Source organism: Phaenicophaeus curvirostris, chromosome 2 (assembly GCF_032191515.1).
Source record: "Phaenicophaeus curvirostris isolate KB17595 chromosome 2, BPBGC_Pcur_1.0, whole genome shotgun sequence".
Classification (NCBI taxonomy): Eukaryota; Metazoa; Chordata; class Aves; order Cuculiformes; family Cuculidae; genus Phaenicophaeus; species Phaenicophaeus curvirostris.
This window is the reverse complement of record NC_091393.1, coordinates 20,978,461-21,002,205: the sequence shown is the minus strand read 5'-3', so window position 1 is coordinate 21,002,205 and position 23,745 is coordinate 20,978,461. Positions and strand designations below refer to the sequence as shown.

The window sequence follows — 23,745 nt, the reverse complement described above, 5'->3', positions numbered from 1 at the left end:
TAAGAGATGGTTATCCAAACTGGCAGACTTGATAATAAGTAATACAAGTCCTTTGTCTAATTATAATTTAAATTTATCATTTAATTTTTCAATCATTGGTCCAGTTTAATTATTCACTCCAGCACTTGGAAAGATCCGTGCAATTCCTTTAACAGAGGACACATAGCACATATCAGCTTTTATTACTTACCATGCTAGTAGGGGTGTCTTCCAGGACTGCTTCTTTTGTTTGGAAAACAGGTTCAGTAAAGCCTTTGGACAGGCTGTCTGTCTCCTGTTCACTTTTCCAGGAAATGGCTTTGTCATCTGCCAATGTTTTCTCTTCAGCAATTTCTGATCCAAACTCTGATTGTTCTGTCGAGAAAAGAGTACAAAGCCCATCTACTCTGCCTTTACCCTCACGTTCTGTGGTGATACCACCAACCTGTGGGCTCGTAAGCAAGCTGCTTATTAGCTCCTCTAACTTGCTTGTACTTTCATCTCCAGTTGTGATATGAAAAATTTCCAGAAGTTCAGAAGCTGTACATTTTGGAACAGGAGCTTTCACATCTGTTTCACTCTTCCTATCACCTGGACCATCCATCTTTTGCCTGCAGGATTCCTGCTTCAGAATATCACGAAGAAGATCAGGGCTTCGGCAATCAGGCCAAAGCAATGAAAGAGCATCTCTGTCCTTTGGCTCCGCACACGGTGTGGTGACCATTAAAGCAGTTCCAACAGCATCACTTATTTGCTTGAGATTTGACCCACCAGACGTGTCACACCCAAGCTGGGTGCTTCTAACCATTGTAAGTAAATTTTGCATTAAAAGTTTGGTATCAGAGTAACTTAGGGGTTCACCCTCCTGCTTGCAGCTGACATGTCCCATTTTCAGTTTCCTTTGTAATAAACTCTTTAAGGCTTCCATCACTGTGTCAGTCATTTCTGGCCTTTGCGAAATACCTTCCTTTACTTGAAAATCTTTGCAGGGTCCTGATTCCTTTGGTATTGACTCCATAGACATTTGATTTTTGAAAGCACTTCCAAGGGAAGAAGTCTCACTAGACATGAAATTTTCTCCCTTCATATTTTTCAGAGTCTCCTGCTCTCTGTGGGTACCATAATTGAAGCCAGCTCCTATGCTGCTCAGAACTGCAGGACAAACATCAGTGACATGGGTATGACTCCTGGAAGACAGCACTTCACTCCAATCCCCTGATTCTTTGGCATCCTCAATACTTCCTAAAGCATCTGCTTTGATTTGGGAAAATTCAGTATCATTGCTGCTCTTGTTTTCTGAAAAGTCTTTAAGAACACTGTCAGTATTTTGACAGATTACTCTCTCTGCTTCTTTATTTTTGCTAATTTCCTTTGGTTTCACTGCATCAGTTGGAGAAAGAGAGTTAAATTCACTTGAAAGCATTTCTTTCGTTTCATTCTGTACATTTTTTCCTCCTTCCTCATCCTCAAAGCAACAGGATTCAGCTCTATTAAATTCTGAATGGCTCCCTTCTTTTATGCTTGTTGTATACTGTCTCAAAGAAGCAGAAATGTTTAAATCTCTCTTAAATTCATCTGATTTCACACCACCTCCAACATCAAGCAAAGCTTGATCAACATTTACTTTTTCTTTACTTGAAATAGGAGTTTCTCTCTCAGTTTTAATTACTGATGCATCAAAGATTTCCCCAAGGCTTTCCATCTGAATGGGACTTTTACTTAGCCCCATGATATCATGTTCCTCCATAATACTTTTATTTTCCATAATAATTTCAAGACCTCTTCCTATTTCATCATGCTTCCAATTGGTGACTGGATATACTCGGTCACTAAGTGAACTATCACCATCACTCATACAAGGCATATCCATAAGAAATCTACTGTCCTTTTGGGATGAACTTGCCTTTAGCTGTTCCACACCAGACATGTCACTTAATACTTTTTCCTCTGCAAATACGGCTTCTCTCTGTCTTTGTCCATGATTTAACATGGTACTATTGGTTTTATTCATGCTATCAATATGGCATTCTGATAGAAAGAAATTTGTTCCAGGACTTTCATCATCATCAGTAACTTGCTTTGGAGTTGGGAAGGCTGTTAAGCTAACATCAGATGTCACGGTATCATCAAGAAGCTGAGAACTTGGAACTTCAAGCTGTGTTTCATTATCTTCTTCACTCTTACAGGACACCCATTTAGTGCTAAAGGTATTTTCAGACCGAACAGGTTCAGCATTACCTTGTGACATATGTTTACCTTTGATACAAGTCCCATATTCACCTTCTGGTTCCTGCTGTCTGTCTTCTTCATTTGTGCATATAAGACCAACACATCTTTCCTCAGAAACATCTGATGCAGATTCACATTTTCCTGAGGATAGTTTTCCATCTTCATCATTAGACTGGATTTGCAAAGTACATCCTGTTTTATGGCCTAAAGAACAGTAACAGTTATCATCAGTCTGATTATTTTCATAGCTATTTTCTATGTCTCCAAAAGAAATTAACAGCTGGTCACCTTTGTTTATACATTGTTGACGCGAATAAAAAATATCCATCTCTTCATCACTGTCAGAATCAATGTCAGAGTCATCATAACTATCATAATCCTCCTCATAATATTCCTCCTCCTGCATACCTTCAGATTCATCTTCATAGGAGTCACTTTCCTCTCTCATTTCATCTTCCCCATTTCTGTCCCGTACTTCTGCTTCACACGTGTTCTGTAAAGAACTAACGTCTCCCTCCTTTCTTCCTTCACTCTCCGGAGTAATTGATAATTTTTGCTCCTTCTCCGCAAAGCTCCCTGTTCTTTCTCTTTGTTTCTCGGGGATTCTTTCCATAGCACTTGCAGAAGCTATATTTATACTCTCAGGTAGACTTGTCAGTTTTACATGAATACCCTCTCCAGCATTAGTTGCAAGTTCTTGAGAAGACCTGGTCTCTTCTCTCAGGGTTATTATACCACCTCTCTCCTCTAGAAAACCTGATGGAACTGATGTTCCAGACAGTTCTGGCTCATCATCCCCAAAGTGCAAGGTATCAAAACCATCATTATGTTGAGAAGCATTATAGGAATCATCATCATCAATTTGCGGAGTATCATAGACATCACTGTCATCATCATCCACCTGAGGTGTTTCATAGGCATCATCGTCATCATCGTCATCATCGTCAAACTCAGAGCTGTCATCTTCAGATGCTACCTCACCACATTCATGCTGCACACAGTTACTTTCAAACTGCGAGATGCCATCACTCTCTTCTTCTGATGAGTCAGAACTACTGTTACAAGGCAGTAACTTCTGGAATGTAAGACTGCTTTCTTCGATTGTTAGACTTCCTGCTGTGCTGTTACTGTCCCCCAAAGGTGGCCCATCATGTATTACAGTCTCGCTATCCAATAAAGGCCTGCTCTGCATGTCTTCACTGTCTTCCAGACACAGCTTACCGCACAAATCAGTACAATCCTCCAAGGATGGCTTGCCATGTACATAAAGATAGTGCTCCAGGGATAGCCTGTCACATGCATCAGCATAGTCCTGTACAGGTTGCTCACTACATCGATTATCTTCAAACTGTAGTGTGTCACCACATTGACTAGCCAATTCTTCTGCAAGTCTATATTCAGTACCTGCACTGATGGATGAGCCAAGACTTCTCTGAAAATTATCTTCCTTGCTGTTATCCAGTACCATTCTGCTACTGTCAGCCTGCAATATCTGAGGCCCGTATCTTGTGTACCTTTCTAGCTCTTCCCAGTTTTCCTTATCTGCCAAATCATTCACACTCAAGGAATTTTCTAAGATTTTATCATTGCTGTTTCCATTACCCACATTGTCTACCATATAAACCTCTTCTTTCTCTGTTTCTGAAATAAGATTTGGATTTGAGTAATTTGGAAGATACCCTTCAACGCTTCCCGAATTCACCTTCTGACTGTTATGCTTACACAGTTCTGTCCACCCAGAAACCTCCAGAAGATCTCCGAGTGCATTTCTGTTCATGGAATTTTGAGTGCTACTTATTACATTTTTACATTCTGTAGGGTTAGTTAACAACATCTCCCGTGTACGCTCTGATTGCTCAGTATGAATAGCATTGTAAATATCTGGTCTACACACATGGAGATCATCTCCCTGTAAAGATACGTAATTGCCATTTAATTTCCTCTTAGCAGAAGTATTTTCAGCACCTGAAAGATCTCCCTGTACACTGCCTCTGACATTATTGAAGTGGAGAAGGCTAGTCGACTTTAGGTTAATTCCTTTCAGACTTCTGTTATTAAACTCCATTTCTGACTCGTCATCATTGTACACAGCACCATCACCTTCCAGCAACATATTGACAGCTTCTTGCAGTTGTCCATCATATAATAAAAGTCTTCCTCCAGTGTTTGCATCCATATAACTATTTACCATCAGATAAGATACAAATAATTTCTTAACTTGATCTAAATTATTGCATACACGGTCTTCTGAGCCAGGATCTTCATGTTCTTCCTCATGATCATTAAATATAGATGGCAGGAATTCATACATCGATAACCATTTTGCAGCACTTTTAGAGTGGGACTCTAATCCTTCTACACTGGGCATTTTATCTGGTAAAGTCATGTTGGTCAAAATCGATACAGTATTGCTGTCTATCAGTCCTGATTGTGCAGCCTTATCTAGACTGACTATTTCACACGTTTCTGGAATGTAAAGAGCAGCTATCTTCTGTCTATCATTTAGTATTTTGAATGCCAGCTCATTTGTTATCATCTCTTGGTGCAAAGAAGTTGATATGGGGAATATTTCACCAGTGTGAGGCCAAATGAGTCCAACAAAGCCTCTTTGTGCTTCTAATACCAGGAGCGCACTGGTAGATGAAATTAAATTGCATTGTACAGCTTCATCAACAGTCAAGCGCTGCCCTGAATTTGGACAAAGGATGCCACCGGTCTGAACCTGATGTGTGAGGATCCCACAAGCAGTGTCCTGATCTATCACCCCTTGTTTCATGGCCTCTTCCACAGTCATTCGCTTCCCTGAGTCAGGGTCAATTATACCTCCAGACATCAACTGAGCACCCAGCAGCCTGAACAGTGTTTCCCGATCAATGAGTCCTTCATGGGCTGCCCTCAAAATAGTTATCTTCCTTCCACATTTGAATGCGATTCTACCTTTTTCTTGTGGTTTCACAGGTAGGAGCCTTAACCCTGTTTCTTCATGTATTATGCTTCTATGAACCATCTGTTCAAAGGAAATTTTCTCAGCACAGTTGGGGTCTATGAGATCTTTGCATGTGTCTTTTCTTTCCAGAAGCTTTGAATATAATGATGGAGAAATCAAGTTTCTCTGGAAAGCATTCTGTAAAGTCAGGTTTTCTCCAGTAGATGGCAAAATCAAGAGCCCACTTGAAAGCTGACTCTCAAGAATTTTAATAGCCACAGGTTCTGAAATCAGACCTTGTTCTAAAGCTGATATAACTGGAAGATCTGATAATGATGATTCTGAAATAAGCTTCTTCGCATTACTTAATGCCTGCAACTGCAACAGAGTCTGCTCATCAATTAAGCCGTGAGCTTTAGCTTCTTCCAAATCATAACATATCCCTAACTCTGGAGAAACTATTCCAGAAAGGATCAGCTGATTCTCGAGCAATCTAATTCCAGTGTCATAGTCAATAAAACCTTTTAAAATAGACTGAAAGACTGAAAGGACTTCTCCAGTCGTTTGGTCAATAACACCAGCAATGACTTTATTCACCTAAAAGGAATGTAAAAGAAAAGGTATCACTCTTTTTAGACTGTGTATTTTAATTTTTCTTTTGATTTTGAATGCATGGTAAGCATAAAAACATGTACTTACCAGACCTGGAGGAATGCTGTGAATGTTAGCAGCTCAAATGCGCAAGTGATCTATGTCAGTCATTCAACAGCACACGATGTGATAAAAGATTTAAAATCAACATGCATCTGTGAATTGAAAACCTATGCTTTGCATACATAAATAGGGTTAGTGAAAGACAATAGAAGAAATGATTGCAGAGTGAGCATATAGAACATATACCTGAAAGGCAAATTTTCATGCTCTAAATGTCTGTGAAAGGTTAGAATATTCAGAAACAGTATGTGATTCAAAATAACCATGCTATTCATGTTTACAGCATACAGCACTTCTGTATATACACTCAACAGTATGGAGTCAGATACTCTAGCACCAAATACTGCATTTAGTTTGCATGGAAAGCATGAAGTCAGTTTGGCAACATTATTGGAACTAATTACACAGACACTGTTTCTACGTGTATATGAGAACACACATTTGTCACATAATTTTTTGAGAATTCTGTACTTAAGATCAATTAACAAATGCATTTGTAGTGTCTCAGAGCTAATCACATTATGTGCTCCCATTTTCATATCCAGATAAATTTTAAGAAAAACTGAAAGTAGATCTCTTCCAGGACATTTCCGAGTGACATATGGGAGAGATTAACATGTTATTTTATGGTGTCGTTTTTGCAGCAGAAACACAGACTTATCTAGCAGTCAAAGAATGGCTTTTAAGAGAAGAGTTAAGAGATGAATGATTGTTTATCTTTCTTCATGCAAGGCACACATTATTAAGACTCTTCACAAAAAAAATCTCATGAGCAGAATGTTCATATGCACAGGTAAGGTCACACACAGTATTCCACAGCATATGCACAAACCCTTCAGTCAATTAAATCTCAAGTTCCTTTACACACTGTTAATTGCACCTTATTCTTTTACCAATCATGTGTAGTTCCAAAACCATGCAGTAAATCTCAAGACACTGAAATCTAAGTTTCAAACTTGTTACCTTTTCTTCCATCTTTTCATCACCCAGACACTGTGCTTCCTGCAGCTGCTTCAGAGCTTCATTGGATAACAAACTGTAGCTCTCCTGGAGGGATCTGACTTGCTTTTCCATTTCATTTCGCTCTTCTTCTGTCATTCTATCACAACATAAAAGAAAAATGGAAGATCTCTGAGTAATTTGCAGCCTGCAGGAAGTGATCTGCTTACCTTCACTTAAAAAAGGAGGGAGAAACAGGTAGAAGCAGTCTGAAAAAAATACATCCTAATTACGAGGATGTTCAAAAAACCTACAATCTGCCAGTAGTCATTCAGGAAAAGTACATTATTCCAGAATTTTATACTGGATTATCACTAAAGCATTTCATATTTGCATATGCCTTTGTCTACTGATTACAAGTCAAGGCAAGTAACGTGGTAGCAAGGAGTCATGAGATAAACCAGATTTCAGATACAGATGGAAGAAACCCGTGACAAATAGTTCAAGTACTAAGTTACTACTAATTTGTTAATTATCTTGACTTCAAATGAAAATTACCATCAAATGTTTTTAAGAGGACCAGAGGTATAAAAACCTAGCCAAATTCTTGAAAGAAATAAAACTGCATCAAGCTACCCCAAATGGGAAGACACAACTATAAAATTAAAGGAAAAACCGGACGTATTTGTACATGAAACATAATTGGAACTGTAAGATGAGGATATGATTTCTTTTTTAACAAACAGTATGTACTGATTCATTTCATCTACATTTCTTTCAAAAATTAAGTATGGCATACTTGTCACCATGCTTCACTAAAAATGATTGAGTAGTCTGCAGAGCTTCAGCTATTTGCTCCTTCTTAGTTGACATTTCATCCAGGGAAATCTGGAAAAATAAAGAACCTGTGTTCAAGACTTAACTAAGCATATATATATATAAAAAAACCTCAAAAACACAAACCCCAAAACAAAGAACTAACATAGTATTTTTATCTGGGACTAAACTCAACAGTATAAGAACTTGATTTTTTTTCTTTAAATACCAGATATTCTTAGAGTGATATTATATACTTGGAATTGTATCGTTTATATACACATAAGTTGCAGTGCTATGCCTTTTAGTTAAATTAGCTATTAGAAAACTGTTGGCTGAGGCAGAAAATGCATTTTAAAATGTTATTTCTTTGAAAACTATCCCATCATTTAAAACTACTTATAGTTGGCATAATTTAAAGCAGCTTTATAAAGATATGTGTACAATACTCATGGTCATGAAGTTGCTCACCAAGCTGAGAGATAACAACTTTTTTAAGAAAACATGCCACAAGGCCATAAACCTTCACGGAATTCAATGACACAGTCAAATGTAACACCAGACACATGGAAAACTTAATTACTTAATACAGTCATTAATATTTTTCCTACCATCCTTTCTGTGTCACCTCCACTAAGGTTCAAGTTGGTGGTAAGAGAACTCTAGCAAGGTGTTTGGGCCCTGCATTCACCTGGGTCCAGACACAACCAACTCTGTCCCTGTGTGCATCACATCAAAGGGCAGAGACGTGGTCTTGAACGGAGACTCCTTTGCAATCACTGCAAGCAAGCTACAATCCCTCTACTTGTGCTGCTCAGACACAAACCAAGAGAGCAAGCACTGTATGCCCTACACAAGATGGCAACGCGAGCAGGTTGAGGTACCAGGTGGGGTCATGAGCTCTGCCTTGCTCAGGGAACCAGCACCACTGTGGCAGCTGTGTTGCGTGTCACTGCTGGCACCAGCTTCTCCATCCACTCCACAGCTGCACCCCAGAGCAGCCCCAAACACTGTGTGGAATGTATTTCAGCCAACACTAGCTAGCAAACCACTAGTCTACATGTTTCTACAAAACTTGTCAAGGCGCCTGTGCTAGTCAGTGGAGATACAAAACCATGCACCTCTGGAAGGAAACACTACCTTGCTGGAATGTTCCCTTACAAGGTGAGGAAACACCCCTGGCACATGTCTATCTGCCATAGGCTGGAGGAAGCCGAGATGGCTAACTCACGTTACTTGTTGAGGAACCAGGCTGGGCAGGGAAGATCCCAGCCATAGTTGCCACGGTAAGCTGAGACGCTCTAGAGAGTTGAGCGCTGACCCAATGCTGACAAAGGTTTGCATTGTTGTCATTAGCAAGGGCAGAAAAACAAAAGCGTTGAATGTTTTTGCAAATCCTGATCCTAACTATTAGTGATGTACCAATCAAGACAAGCTTACTTCATCCTGTAGACACAGGGACAAACTTGGTAAGAGGACTAGCACTGGTCCTCTATGAACAAGCAGCATCTGAGACGAGTGGTCATCGGAACGGCAGGATGGTCACTTGCCTGACAGCAAGTTCAATTTATGCACATGCTGCTCCCGTGCCTCTAATTGGCACCAGCATGCATCACTGAAATAAAAATGCATGAACAGGCTGCCAGGAGGCCAAAATCATGTCTGTATGACCACACATCCAGCGGTGTACTGAGGGATGTGGAAAAGACACTGCTCAGTGTCTCTGGTGCGCAGTGTGCAGGCAGACCTTCGCCTACCAAAATCTTTTTAGGTGTCCCTAAGCTATTTTTTGGGACAAGCCTAGGTGGAGAGCTATTAGAAACGATAGGAAACTTCACAGATGGTCATGGTTACAATGGTACCCAAGAAGAACGTACTTGTTAAATACAAAGGCAGCAAGATGGGCCACTCCAGGTGCCTGTGGACTAGTGTGATAATAAAGAGGGCTCCGTCAACACCTGCTGCATTCCCCAAGACTGCAGTTTTGACTATCACATAGAAGGATGCCTCAAAACAACTTTTTAAAAGCAAATAAAGAGAAACCTAGCCCTCAGGCCCCTCCTGCCACCTCTCTCCTTCCTGGTGCCAGGTTAGAAGGCACCTGAGTTATTCACTGAACTCTTTCAGGACAAGGAGACAAACCTCCAAAGTGTCATCCTGCAAAGGCTGAGTTAGGGTCTGCTGGGTCTAGTTTCTCTAAACTGACATTTTGCAGTGTCAGATGGGTCACATGTCGGGCCTGTAAAGAGAAGCTTACGCTTCTTCCTGAGTAATGTGTTTGTGTCCCTAAACATCAGTGTTCATTTACCCAACCCTCCACTCACAATCAAACATGAAATTCCATCTTCAGTAAAAGGCAGATGGCGATTTGGAGGAAAAAAGTATTTACGGAATATTTTCTCATTTTAATGAACACAGAAAGCTAAAAAGATGAAGTGGTGTTTTAACAGAAGACACCTCTGTACCTGCTGCTTAGGCAAATCTGTCTTTTCAGCTTTTTCGCCTTCTTCTTTGCCGAGTGTCTTGCTCAGATTTGAAACCCATTTCAGTAAATCCCCAGCTTTCTCAACATGTTCCTTCTTTTCTTCTTCCATTGACTTCTGATGAGCACCACAAATTGTAAAAAACATGTAAATGTAAATTGTTGGAATATTTACCAGTAACGTCCCTAGAAATACAATTCTGCCACAATAGCAGTATTATCACGTAAAGCCGTATCTTTTTATTTGTCATCACATGCATTACTATAACACTTTGATGTAGGAACAAAAATGCCACATAGTTACAGACATTAACAAAATAATTCCTTAAATGATTCGTGATTATGATTACGGTGCTTATTCATACACGTGTACATTCATTATAAAATGATTGGTATTAAGAAAAAGCATAGCCTCCCAGCCATTACTCAGCAGATACAAATCTAAACACCATTTGCATATAAAGAATCTTTGAATTGCTGCCTTTGCATTACCCTCAGGTGCGGATATGTACAACCAGCACAGGATATCAGTATTTTGCAACCTATGCACATTAATAAATTACAATTAAGAAGAATACATTGGTTTTATGTATACAGAAATACAAACAATGAAAGTAAAACACGGAGACACTTCATCTTTTTCTGCACAAGCAAACATATTTCTTTCTATACTAGCACAACTTCTTACTAGTTTGAAATTTATCAGTACTTTGAAAACACAATTAAGCCACTCCATGTATCACATGTAAAAAAGAAGACACTTTATTTCAATGGAATTTTTTAGTTGATAAGTAATTGTAATTCATTTGCCTACTAGAGCATGAAAACAATTCTAAAAAAAACGGGTACCTGAAGTGAGAGAAAAAATTAGGATATGAGTAGCCCATTAAAATAAAATAGCAGTGTAAGAAAAATGACTTATACATATAAGTTTACTGCACTGAACATTTAACCCTTGTATGCTTTATTGCCACTTCTAAAAAAATATATCTGCAAACTGATTTGTAATATCAAATTAAGTATAAGGTCACACTAAAGATTGCACTGTCTTCATTCACAAAATGGGCAGTCTCTTTCCATTTTTAATATAACAATCTGATCCTTGTCACACCTAAATCTAGCCATTTTACACTACTTTTAACTCCACCAACCTCAGTGAAACTTCTGATTTACATGTAGCCGACATGAGAAAAGGCCTTCAGGTAACCACTGAACAAAGTCTGCATTTTGATATTATGAATCTGCCTAAATTTATCTACAAATTTCAGCTTTGTAAGAAGTCCCAGCCCATGGCAGTTTAGTGACTTGTACGACAGCAACTGATTACATTAGAAAACATCGTTTATGATTTTCCATAAAGGCCACCATAGATCTTCTCCTTGAGTGAAATGGGTTTAAAGCAGGCCCCAAAATTAACGCTAATATCTTTGTTCCATTATGAATTGTAGTAAAGACTGGAAATTCCCGTTTTCATGGGCTGAGCTGCTTCTAACAACCGTAGCCCAGTGTGGCAATCAAAAACAGCTCTCTCTAAAGCCTCTTTGTAGGTTAACTTCTTCTTTGTTTTGGGGCATGTTAAAACTTTAATATATAATTCTTCATCTTTCATCTTTGTAGCTGTAACAGCATCAATAATACCACTCTTAATTGCATCTTCCATTGTTAATCTGGAATGAGTCTTCGGATCTATCAACCCACCAGTCAGGTACTGATACTCGAGGCAGCGCATCCCCATTTCTTTGTCTACAGCATTCATCTGCATAGCTTCAACAGCTGACATAACTGTGTTCCTCACAGGGTGAATGACGCCAGTAAAGATCAGTTCACACTGCTGGATTTGCTTGGCACAACCATCATCAATTAACTCCCTTTGCAAAGCTTCTGAAACACTGTACTTTTTCCCAGTAAATGGATCAATTATGCCTCCTGTACTAACCTGAGCTTCAAGGCACCGGACAGCTGTAGCTCTATCGATCAAGTTTTTGCGTGAGGCTTTTAAAACTGGAATTCTTTCATTGGTTTCAGAAAGCCAGAAACCTGCAATAGGGCTGTTTAAATCTTTATTTGGCTGTGAACTGCTAACTAAAATATCACCAAACTCATTAGCTGTGATTAAACCCTCCTTATATTTATTGACTAATGCTCTGTCAATTCTACCCTGATTTAAGGCCTCCTCAATATTAAACTGTACACCAGTTTTAAGATCTGTAAGTAAAAGAAAAGCATTCCCAAAAGAGTCAAAACAGGTAGACTCCTTCCAATCAAATTCCTGTTTTGAAAGCTCAAGATACGTAGCTTTATCAACACAATTTTTTTTATAAGCCTCATACGAAGTCATTTCAGCCCCTGTTTTGACATCCACTACAGAAATTTTATGACTTTTCTCTGCTGATGGGCTGCTTATTTTCCTTTCACCTACTGGAAGCAAAAAGCACTTACTGCTTACACTAAACAAACACATTTTCAGCAAATCAGAGTAGTACATCGCTTTCCTGTTATTTGGATTGTGAAAACGTTTTGCATTACTAGAAGGCTCATGCAAAAACTTTAAAATTGTGTTATTAAGCAAGCCAAGCTGCACAGCAGTTTCTGGAGGTACACGAACACTTCTTACAGGATCAATGACCCCCCCACTTGCAATTTGAGCCTCAAGGATATTTTTAGCTCTTTGTCTTTCTAAGAGTCGAGCTTCCATCGCCTGATACACAGAGATCACTTTCCCAGAACAGGAATAGCCCAACACGGCTTTCTCTGCCTCAAGGAGTCTACTCCTGAATTCATTATCTGCGAGCCCTCTCACAATCGAATCATCAACAGAGAATTTCTGACCTGTTGTGGGATCAATGATGAAACCAGTAGCTGCTTGGGCCTCTAAAAATGATAATGCCAGTGCTTTTCCTATGATTCTTCTCTTTGCCGCTAAAGCAAAAGAGAGTACCTCTTTACTGGATTCAAGGTACAGCCCAGCTATGGCTGTAGGTTTAGTTAAAAATTTCTCAAGACTTTTCTGAACCTCTTCAACAGTTTTCTGCCCTGAACGGAGCTGCTCAACCGTGAGCCTGTCTAAAAGTTTAACTTCAGTCAACTGCCTGGCAGTTACATCATGTCGGAGACCTTGAAATTTAATATCATCATATTCCTCTGTAAAACATTCCAATTGAGTAGCATCATTGACATTTTCCAAAATCTCTTCCCCTAAGTAAGAGCTCATCTTTCCAAAGTCTTCTGTCCTAAACCCTTCTGATGTTTGGAATCCCTCAAACATTCTCTCTTCATTACCAAAAGTCTTGCCATTTTCTTGGTTTAAAGTTGTGACTTCAACATGTACGTCATACTGCTTGTTCTTCGCTATCTGTAAACAGGAATTTACAGTGAGAAATACATCTGCAGACCACGCTGTACATAATCCACTCCTAAATCCACCACCAGAGAAACAAAAGGAAGAACAGGAATGCAAGTCAGAAAGGAGAACTGCTACTAGCACTGGAAGGCTGAGAAATATAGGCAGCTACAGTTTTAAAAGGCATTTGCTATTTCAAATATTTATTCAATAACAGGAATATGACTAAACAACAAAGCAACAATAACTGTTGTTTATTATTATGGGTCAAAGCTTCTTGTGTCATGTAGGAATGAGCGGTTCCCTTCACCAAAGTAAGGACATAAGAAACATTAGAGAGAATATAGAATAAACTATAACTAAAAACAAATAAACAAACAAATACAATACTAAAAACCAGTACTAGGAAGGCAAACTCTCACAAAATGTTGTGTGTACCTCCAATTGATGCAGTTTAACGACTCCTAATTCATGTTTTGTGTCTTCTCCATGCCTAATAGTTTGCCTGGAACTGTGTAGGTTCTTGTTTCTCAATTTGTCCCTTTCAGATGTTCCAGAGATTTGGCTTGATTTATCAAAAGTTAACTGGAACTGTGTACTCATCTGAGAAATAAACTCTGTAAAAGACTGTGGGCTTGCATCTTCTTCTAGTGATTGGTTTATTCTTGACATCTGGAATTGCACCTCTCTCGGTACTGCATTATCAGCACTCATGTACAATGTATTTTCTTCTATTTGATCAGATTTAAAACCTAATCTCTCCTGTTTCCTCCTTAACAGAGGTGAGTCAGGTTTTGCGTGTGGAGGGAGCTGTTCAAATTCTCTAACTGCAGTGTCACTCAGGTAACTGAAATCATTCCCTCTTCTCTCACAGCTCAATTTAAATCCAGAATCTGGGAGTTTATTGTTTTGCTGTACATCACTCTGAAACAAACAAAACCCATCTTGACTCTCCTTGACCTGCAGGTCCATTTTCTGCTTCAAGCTCTCAACAGTGCGCTTCTGCATTTCCAATTCTTCCTCAAGTTTCCTGCACTTCTGGTGGTATTCCATTTCTGCCTGCTTCCCTTGCTGTAGTTGTTCATGACATTTCTTAAGCCTCTCTTGCAGATCCTCCATTTGTACCTTGTACAACGTGATGTCTTCCTCAGCCATATGCTTCTGCTGAAGAGCAACACATTCTAGCTTTATACCAGAAATGTCCTTTCCTGTGACACTATGGGACTCCAGTAGCTTTTCAACCTTTTTCCTAAATTCCTCTGCAGAGTGTTTAAATTTAATGGATTCTTCCTGAAACAGAATCATCTTCTTGCGTGCCATTTGCTCATCCAGAGTCTTCTGATGGAGTTCATCTTGTAATTTCTTTAATCTACTATTTAGCTCTTGTATATGAGCTTGTTGTAGTTGTATCTTCTGCTCATTCACTCTCTTTTCCATAGTTAAAGCATTCATTTGGGCATTTAGATTTTTAACCTCCCGGTCAATCGTTAAGGTGGAAGAACTTTGTTTATCATATTTTTGTTTATACTCACTAGCCAAATCTTTCGTTTTTGCTAGATCAACTTCTAGACTTTTGATTTTACACATGAATTCTTGCTCAGTTATTGTCTGCTTGTGCAATTGTTCATTTGTTGTATGGAGTTGCTCTTTGAAACTATCTGCCAGGGCTTTTAATGCATCATTTTTCCTCTGAATACTTTCTTTTTCCAAAGCCATCTTCTCAGATTCAGACTGTATTTGTTTCATCAGTAGTTTCGTTTCAGTATTCCATTTATTAAGGTCCTCTATCTTTTGTTTCAATGTTTCTGACGCCTGATTACTTTTGGCCAATTCACTCTTCAGCATCTCTATTTCCTGCTGGTTTTCCTTCTCTACTTTTGTTTTCTGAAGCAACTGTTCTTGAATTTTTATATACTGGTCTTGAAGATTATTTGCTTCTCCTTTGCATGACCGTGTCCTGTGTTCAGCTGCCAGCTTCTCTTTCTGAAGAGAACTGATTTGTGAATTTAAATGCTTGATAGTGATTTCAGTTTTTGTCTGTGACCTAGTTAATTCTTCTACTTCTCTTTTTAGCTGTGTCTTTTCTTGCTGAACAGATTTCAGCTCCTCCTGATAGTTCATCTTAAGTTTCTTAAGATCTAAAGCTTCTTGCATCATCTCTTCAGCTTTACCTGTGGCTCTTTGTAGCTGCTTGTCCAGTTCTTTCAACTGTTGCAAATAACCCTGTTCCATGTGGTCTTTTTCTTCCAACTTAATTTTTAGGCATTTAAGTTCACTATTGACTTTATCTAGTTTTTCTTTTAATAAATGGCATTTTTCTTCTGTTGATGATTTCTGGAGCTCAATTTCATTCATTTCATATTTCAGGTCTTTAATAGTTTTTTCAGCTTTTTTGTTAGCAAAGATTAGCTCTTCTACTTTCTGTTTAAGCTCTTCTATTTTTTTGGCTTCTTGTTTCTTCTGGAAACTTGTAATTTCAGAATCAGTCCTACACCGGTTGCATGGCCCAGCCATGACAGATGGTAGGGAAGTTTCTCTAGTTACAGAGTACCTGCCTTCAATACACTTCCTTCTGCCTTCAGATTTCTCTTTTTCTTGCAGCTTGATTTCTGATAGAGTCAATTTAAATTCAAGATTTTGTTCCATCTGTTTTATCAGTTTTATAAGTTCCTCCTCTCCTTCTGTTTTTTTCTTCAGCTCCTGCATTAACATTTTCTTTTGTTGCTCTAAATCATGAAGATTGGTATCTTTTCTTCTTAGAAGCTCTTCAAGTTTTCTTCTGGTAAAGGTGCTTTCTTCTATTTGATTTCGAAAAACACGGAGGTGTTCTTCCAGTAGACTTCTTTGAGTCTCTGCCTGAAAAATGAGCTGTCTTACACACTCCAGCTCTTGTTCTGTGTCTGCTTTCTCTTTCTCCATATTCTCTAGATCTATACGACACTGCTTTGCCTCCTGCTCAGCCTTGGTCTTCTGAAGACGGATCTCTTCCATGTCCTTTTGCTGCCTCTTCCGCTCTTTTTCTGCTGCTTCCCTCACTTTAGGGAGCTCATGTTCCAGTTGGAATTTTTGTTTCTTCATATCTTCTAGCATCTCCTCAAGTGTTTTTACCTTTCCCATGAGCTTCCTGTTCTCATCAAATGTATTATTTTGCTGTGACATTAGATCTGAATATGCCTCACGCACTGATGCTTCCTTATTCTTTAAAATCTATAAAAGAATGAGACAAGTTGGAATGTACTTTTTGTAATACAGCATATGAAACATGTTAGGCTCTTTGAAAAGCAGAGTGGAAAATACTTACTCGTATATATATACAGCACATCCGGAAAACAGGATGAGAAGTTCCCACCACCATCACCTTCTCTTGATATAAGTTAGCTTCAGGAAGTTAGCCAAATGTGAAACCCTTCGGAAAGGCATCCACAAAGCGAAGAAGTTCTGAAGCCTCTCACTTCAGTCAGATGCCTTCAGTTAGCAGTAAGCAGCATCAAACAACAGCCTGCATAAGCTTTTCCTCCGGACAAACAGGTAGAGCAAACAGTGAGCCAAAACACTATGCAGATGAACTTCCAAGGAGAAAGTGGCCCAGCACTCCTGGATCAGTTCAGCAGGAACTGGAAGAAGCATTTTATGCTTGCAAGCACAAATAACAGAAGTGAAGTTTAGAAACCCTCTCCCAAGAAAAGAAACAGAATCTAGAGCTAAAGCCAAGATGGGTCAGCTCCAGAAAGACAAGTATCTAAAGCGCAGTACATCTATGCTCTATAGTGTGCCCCACAGTCCCAGCGCCATGTAGACACTTGTAGCAGTAAAAACATGATAACTGGGAAAATCCTAGTGAAAAACAGTAGTCTCTGTATGTTGGCAATCTAGGGAAACTCTTGTAAGCAAGATATAAGTCCACCAGTAGTAATATGTTTGAAGCTATACATACCTTGTCTTCATTAGCACTATTAAGGCATTTATTACCAACTGTGAGCTAACATGAAGTAAGAACACACCTATATTCCTACAATCATACAAACATGGCACAAAGGGTAATTATAGGAACATTTTCAAATAAACAAAATGTTGGTTTAGCTCAAATTTAACAGATATAAGTGATTTTTCATAGGACATTTGAAACATTTCCGAAAAGGCTAATGCAAAGGCAGCTGCTTGAGTTCCCCTTCATATTTTCCATGTCACAATTTTGAATAAAGCCTAACAGAAACAGAACACTTAAACTGGTTTCTATTCAGATCTCCTTTTATGCTCCCATAGACACAAAATCTAATGCACTATGCTTGAAAAACTAAACCCACAGATACAGTCACAAGCTATATCTTCTTAGCTATCATTATTTCTAATGAACATGGCTGAGCATCAGCTAGTGGAGAAAAGGATGGGAATTAGATAGTAAGACAAAGTAAACAAAAACACATTTATAAGAACTTAAAAATTCAAGCATCTCAAAATGCAAAGAAATTAATATCATTAGAATATTCATTGTTTAAATTATGTTGAATCAACTTTAAATCACTTGATCGTGACATATTTTGAGATTCAAATGTTGATTTAGATTGCTTTGGAATCATTCCTAAATTAACTGTTTCATTTGTATTGCATAAACACTCTGGTACCTTCACAATAGTTGTGCTCCTTTTCTTTTCGTTATCATTGTCTCCTTCATTTTGTTTCTCTTTTTTGGCAAGGGAGGTTTTTTTCTCTGTTTCACAAAATGTTTTCTGGAGTTCGGTGTTTTTTCCAGGTGCCTTTATGCCGTGACTCGTATCTCTACCACCCATTTCTGCAACTAGCAATACACCTTTACATTTCTGACCGTGTTCTAACTTGTCTTCTCCATTCCACTTCTTCCTGCTTACATTTATGTTGCCCAGACCACAGATCTTACCCTGTGGTATTTCCTTCTCACTTACTTTCTTATCATGACTGAAAAGCTTTTTGGATAATCCATGTTCTGATAATCGAAAATTATCCCCTCCTCCAGAAATAATTTCTGAGGAGGATGTATTTGCATTTAAATCACCAGCATTTCCTAACCATTCTGTACCTAAACTTGGATCGTTCTGCACTGGTGATCCTGCAAAATCTAAAGGGTAAGGTTCAGAGACTTTTGCTGCACACTGAGTCTCTGAAATATTTCCTGAAGAAACAGCCAAAATGCCTTGCATTGTAGTCTTGGGTTTCTTTGCATTTGGATTTGAATTTGTATTTTCTAGGACTCTCTTTTCTGCTATGAAGTGGCTTTTATCCAGAGATACTCCACGTAGTTTGTTTGTATCACTTTCAACCCTACCAGAAACAACCCAGTTGCTCACAGATTGCAAACTTAACTTTGTTTTTTCACTTCCATCACGCGCTGCCAGCTCTCTAAATGAGGATGCAGCTTTCTCTAACAGTATTGCATCCCTTACACCTGAAAGAGAGTCATCGTCTTCACCACACACTCGAAACTCTCTGTCTTCAGAGTTTAAGATATCACAACTATTGCTTTCAGTAAAGCATCGTTCTTTACACTGACATTCAAAATGAGTTCTTTGTGAAAAATGTTGCTCCTTGTAAGGGCTGATGACCAGGGCATGTTTTCCAGTTTTTGGAGTAACTTCATCTTTCTTCATTGTCTGCACAAAATTAATTTCTGGTTGCATCTCATGTTCTCCCTTTGCTGGAGCACCTCTCACTGTCTTTCTTGAACAACTTTTTCCTGTAGTTGTGTATATCATTTCCACTTCAAGCAACTTCTTTGATACTCCTTCTGTTTTCTGTCTCTCTCCATTAACCATTTGCCCATTTATCATTTCAGCAGGATCATTACTGACACTCACATGGTTCTCAGACAGAACAAAACAATCTTTTCCACCATCTTTTTCTTCTCCAATTTCATTACCAAAACCCATTGCATTCTCTTGCTCTGTGTGTAGCTTATTTTCTCTGCTGCCACTAATGCTACTTTCTTGATGACCAAAATTTAAAAATTGCTTTAACCTTCTGTCAGTTTTGAATTTATCATATACGCCTACATCTAATTTTCTTCCATCAATTTCTGATTTGTTTTGTGCACGTTTAGGTTTACTGGAAGAGTTTTCTTTTTGTAAATACTCCACATCCATCACACTTTCATTAGGTGTGTCTTCCTCTCTCAATTCAACAGCCTCATTACTTCCCAAATGTTGAAAGCCTTCAGCTGACTTCACAGGTTGGTGGAGTTCACTCTCCTCTGGTAAGCTCTGAGCATGACAGCACATAGATTAAACTGTGATATCATGGAAGGTATCTTTTTCTTCCTTATTCTGTGCATTCTTACTGCTATTACTGAGAGTTAGAAAGAAAGACTGGCACGGAAGATAATCTTGAAACAATCACAGACTGCATAGGTCTGATTCCAGAAGAAAAAAAAATACCATTCCTCCTTTGAAAATGATAATTCATTTTCTGTTTCGCTATCCTGATTACTAAGAAAAAAACATCAAATCACTTTGAGCCTGGAAACCTGCTCAGGTTATCTTTAAAGAAACTATGAAAGATTTAGAAGGTTGCCAGAAGTGGAGGAGGATAGAAAATACTCCAAAAAAGCAGTCCTGGAGATTCAGAGCAGACTGAAACTCAAGAGTTTCTCGAACAACATGAAGCCTATCAGCATTCACAGGTTTCTTGATCCTTGCTTCAATTCTTGTTCTTTGCTTCAATTTTTATCCTTGATATCACTAACATTATTAGTCATAATGATCCTCAGTTACAATAGCCAGTTATCAACAAACATTATCTATTTCCATCCGTATGCTCCACCACTTTAGCCAATAAAGCCAATAAAGAAAAGCCAGCACCAGAATTAGATAACATTCATTGAAGAATTCAGATTTTTTCATGTAATAACTTTGAAATTTATACCCTTATGAAAGCATTCTCCAATTTTATGTAATTTATTTAGGACTACATTTAATGTGGGCACAGTTAATTACAAGATTACATTTAATATGGGCATTATTTTAGAGATATGCACTGTATAGATTATACTAAAACACTTAGTCTTTAAAGAATGACTATACAGTCTCCTTCAGAGAGAAACACTTCCAAAGAAAGCTATGAATTTAAAAGTATCTTTTCTCAATTTTTTTGGAATTTTGAGTAATTTGTCTGTTCAATTTCTGTAATCTACCTTTGTTAATAACATGCAATGCTAACCATAAATAAAATGCTGTTTGGCCCCAAGGAATCAGTACAGTAGAAAAGCAGAAGTAAAAAAAAATCTAAATATGTCAAAGAAACTTAAGAAATTAATGTATGAATGATTTTGCTTATCTGAATGATAATGGTGTTAATTTAGCACTCCTACATTCCTGAATACCATGCAGTATATTAGGCATTTTAGTCTTTCATAGCTGCTGCTAACTCTGTAAACAATTCCAACTGGTATATTGCTCTTTGTTTACCCAGCTCTTCTTTTTGCGTGGTTGGCTGCCAAGGGAAGACTTACCTCTTCCTCTTCCAGTCTTTTCAAAGAGTCACCAGCAAACTTAATGTATTGGGTCATCAGGGTCACTAAGGCAGTATAACGAGTCCGCAAATCCATGAACTGCAGAGAAAGAAAGCGGAGGTAGGGGTGAGAGAGGGAAACACTTCTATTAACCTTCATGGAAGTGATAAACACTACTCTAGAAACAATCTCGATTTTGATTCCAAAATAATTTTTGTGGAATCCAAAGTCCTAATTTTGATTCAGTTCTGGAATCCTCAACATCAGTTCTGGAATCCTCAGCATAAGAAGGATATGGAACTGTTGGAACAGGTCCAGAGGAGGCTGCAAGGATGATCAGGCTGGAGCAATTCCCATATAAGGACTGGCTGAGGGAGCTGGGGTGTTTAGCCTGGAGAAGAGAAGGTTCCAAGGAGACCTTATAATGACCTTCCAGTACCTGAAGAGGGCCTACAAGAAAGCTGGGGAGGGGCTGTTTACAAAGTCTTGCAGTGATAGGACTAGGGGCAATGGGTATAAGCTGGAGAAGGACAGATTTAGACTAGACATTAGGAGGAATTTCTTCACTATGAGACTAGTGAGACACTGGAACAGGTTGCCCAGGGAAGTTGTGGATGCCGCATCCCTGGAGGCCAGGTTGGAAGGGCCTTGGGCAGCCTGATCTAGTGGGAGGCGTCCCTGCCCATGGCAGGGGGGTTGGGACTAGATGATCTTTAAGGTCCCTTCCAACACAAACTATTCTATGATTTTACGATTCTAAATTTGAATGCCACCAGCAGGGTGCACTTGCACAAATAAATCATACAGATGTATGAGGACATCCCTAAAGAGAAGAAACATGACGGTATTTTGACTTCACAGACACTTCACAGAATCATAGAAAAACTAGGTTGGAAGAGACCCACTGGATCATCGAGTCCAACCACTTGATTCTTCCTGCTCTATAAGAATAGGTTATAAGCGAGACAAGCAGTGCTGGTCACTATTCCTCTGTCTAATAGCAGAGAGACTTCTCTTTCCCACACAAATTTGGCTGATTTGCCTTGAAATCTCCCAAAGTGTCCAGATCCGGCAAGTTCTATCCATGGTAACGTTGAAAGCACTGCCTGTTAACTGTGATGAAGATACAGCCCAGAGGTTCTAAACAGATTTATGAGGTACATTCCTCACAGCTTTTTAAAATTCGAGAGACTTTTGCTCATCAACAACAATATACCACCTCGTTACCTAAATGCTGCATAATGATCCATAGGATATTTATCACATCATAAATCTATATCAGAAAAAAACCAAACCCCTTGCTTGGGTTACCTATTTCATCACTAATAAAACCTAAATCCCATACTTTTGTTTACTCTGTTTTAAGCAAAGACTCAAAAAACCCCGCATTTTCCTTTCATAAGAAATCAATTTACCTCTTGAATAATGAAGTCTGATGAACTTTGCATTCTTCGGCGTTTCACTGGAGACTTTTGCTGGGAGTCAACCATAGCTCTGTAGGTCATAGTCTGCAACTCATAGTCCTGTAAAACAGAAAATACACAAAATTATCAGCATTCCACACGATACTAACACTAACAAAAAGGATTCCAAGTATAATGTTATTTATTACCTTCACAGCAGCTGAATATTGTTCTGCGTACTTCTGGCATTCATCTATTTTGCTTTGTTTCATTTCAATCTCAGAAACCAGCATCTGTAAAATATGAATCTTCATCTTCACCTTAAAAAGTGCTTTTTATTGCTATTATTTTTCCTTTCTCTGACATCATTAAATTTACACAGTATGCTCATTTCTGCATATGCACAAGTAATTACATGCTCAAGGCCATGTCCTGGCTTTGTCAGGCTTACAGAAGTAATGAGAAAACCTTGCCAGCTTGAATAGCTGGGGAATGAACTTAAAAAGAAAACTGAGAATTTACCACTTCATACATATAATTTGTTATTCTGTCTCTTATTTAAGCTGCATTCCCTTCTTGTTATGGAGAGTTATGAAGTTTAGCTCTGCTTCCATGAAAGTATTTCTACATCCATAACTATCAAGATCAGTACTGAATAAAAAGTTACGTGATAAGGAGAGTAGAGAATTGTAGGCCTTTTTGTTTTACTCTTCTTGGAGATTTAAAGGCCGAAACAACCTGGCTTATAGAATGTCTATGATCAGCGAGTGATATGTTAATTATGTTAGCTGCATTGTGAACAAAAAAAACCATAAAAGCTGGTGATTATTTGGAATTTTACAATAAGGAGAGAGGGACATAAACACTTCCTATCAAGAATAAAGACTGACATGACTGGGTTCAAGAAATATTTTCATTCTTTTTCAGTCGCTGAAGCAGTGCTTTCCTACATCGAGACAGCTTTCATACCTTATGTTGGTTCAGCTGTTTAGCCAATGCTTTGCTATTTTCAGAACGGATTTCTTGCATCTTTCTCTGAGTTTCTTCCACTTGTTGAATCCACGTGTCCAAAGAATTGTAAGTATCCTTGTAATACTTCAGAGATTTATTAATACCTTCCAAGTCACGCAACCTAATTTCATATTAGAAGATATGTCAAAGGAGAGAAGTTAATTATAAAAGATAAACAGCACAACACAACAGCCAAACACAGCTTTAAAGACTGCAGATGCCATAGTTCCGCTACAGCTCACACTATAAACATACTGAAATAACACTAACTTAACAGCAAATCAACTTCTCCAATATCAAGATTCCCAGCTTGAAGAAAACTTTTCATTTGTCATAAATGACATCAAGGAGAAATCCTATGAGAGAAGAAATTCTGCATATCTTCATTATCAATGAGCTAAACCACCTGAAACTCCGTGACCACAGGAA

The 23,745-nt window shown here is 38.5% G+C and overlaps 3 protein-coding genes across 15 annotated transcripts in view; all 3 read right to left on the bottom strand.

Annotated features, from left to right (window-relative positions):
* Nucleotides 1-23,745, bottom strand: part of DST (dystonin) — a 140,964-nt gene that overhangs the window by 108,698 nt on the left and 8,521 nt on the right. For 9 of the 13 annotated variants that reach the window (XM_069851456.1, XM_069851455.1, XM_069851454.1 and 6 more), the window contains exons 10-17: nucleotides 23,275-23,437; nucleotides 22,515-22,598; nucleotides 22,318-22,425; nucleotides 20,903-21,001; nucleotides 10,069-10,203; nucleotides 7,587-7,675; nucleotides 6,812-6,947; nucleotides 191-5,731 (exon numbers count right to left, since the gene is read on the bottom strand). In XM_069851456.1, the coding sequence (XP_069707557.1) occupies nucleotides 191-5,731; nucleotides 6,812-6,947; nucleotides 7,587-7,675; nucleotides 10,069-10,203; nucleotides 20,903-21,001; nucleotides 22,318-22,425; nucleotides 22,515-22,598; nucleotides 23,275-23,437 (6,355 nt within the window). The remainder of the gene's footprint in view (nucleotides 1-190; nucleotides 5,732-6,811; nucleotides 6,948-7,586; nucleotides 7,676-10,068; nucleotides 10,204-20,902; nucleotides 21,002-22,317; nucleotides 22,426-22,514; nucleotides 22,599-23,274; nucleotides 23,438-23,745) is intronic. The other 4 variants (XM_069851459.1, XM_069851460.1, XM_069851461.1 and 1 more) reach the window with 1 other exon arrangement.
* Nucleotides 10,311-17,155, bottom strand: LOC138717721 (desmoplakin-like). The gene is made up of 2 exons (XM_069851477.1): nucleotides 13,864-17,155; nucleotides 10,311-13,437 (listed from the first exon to the last, which is right to left on the bottom strand). Exons 1-2 carry the CDS (start codon nucleotides 16,582-16,584, stop codon nucleotides 11,521-11,523), a joined length of 4,638 nt encoding a protein of 1,545 aa, XP_069707578.1. The 5' UTR covers nucleotides 16,585-17,155; the 3' UTR covers nucleotides 10,311-11,520.
* On the bottom strand, nucleotides 17,258-20,035 carry LOC138717722 (uncharacterized). Its single transcript, XM_069851478.1, has one exon. It carries the CDS (start codon nucleotides 19,671-19,673, stop codon nucleotides 17,877-17,879), a length of 1,797 nt encoding a protein of 598 aa, XP_069707579.1. The 5' UTR covers nucleotides 19,674-20,035; the 3' UTR covers nucleotides 17,258-17,876.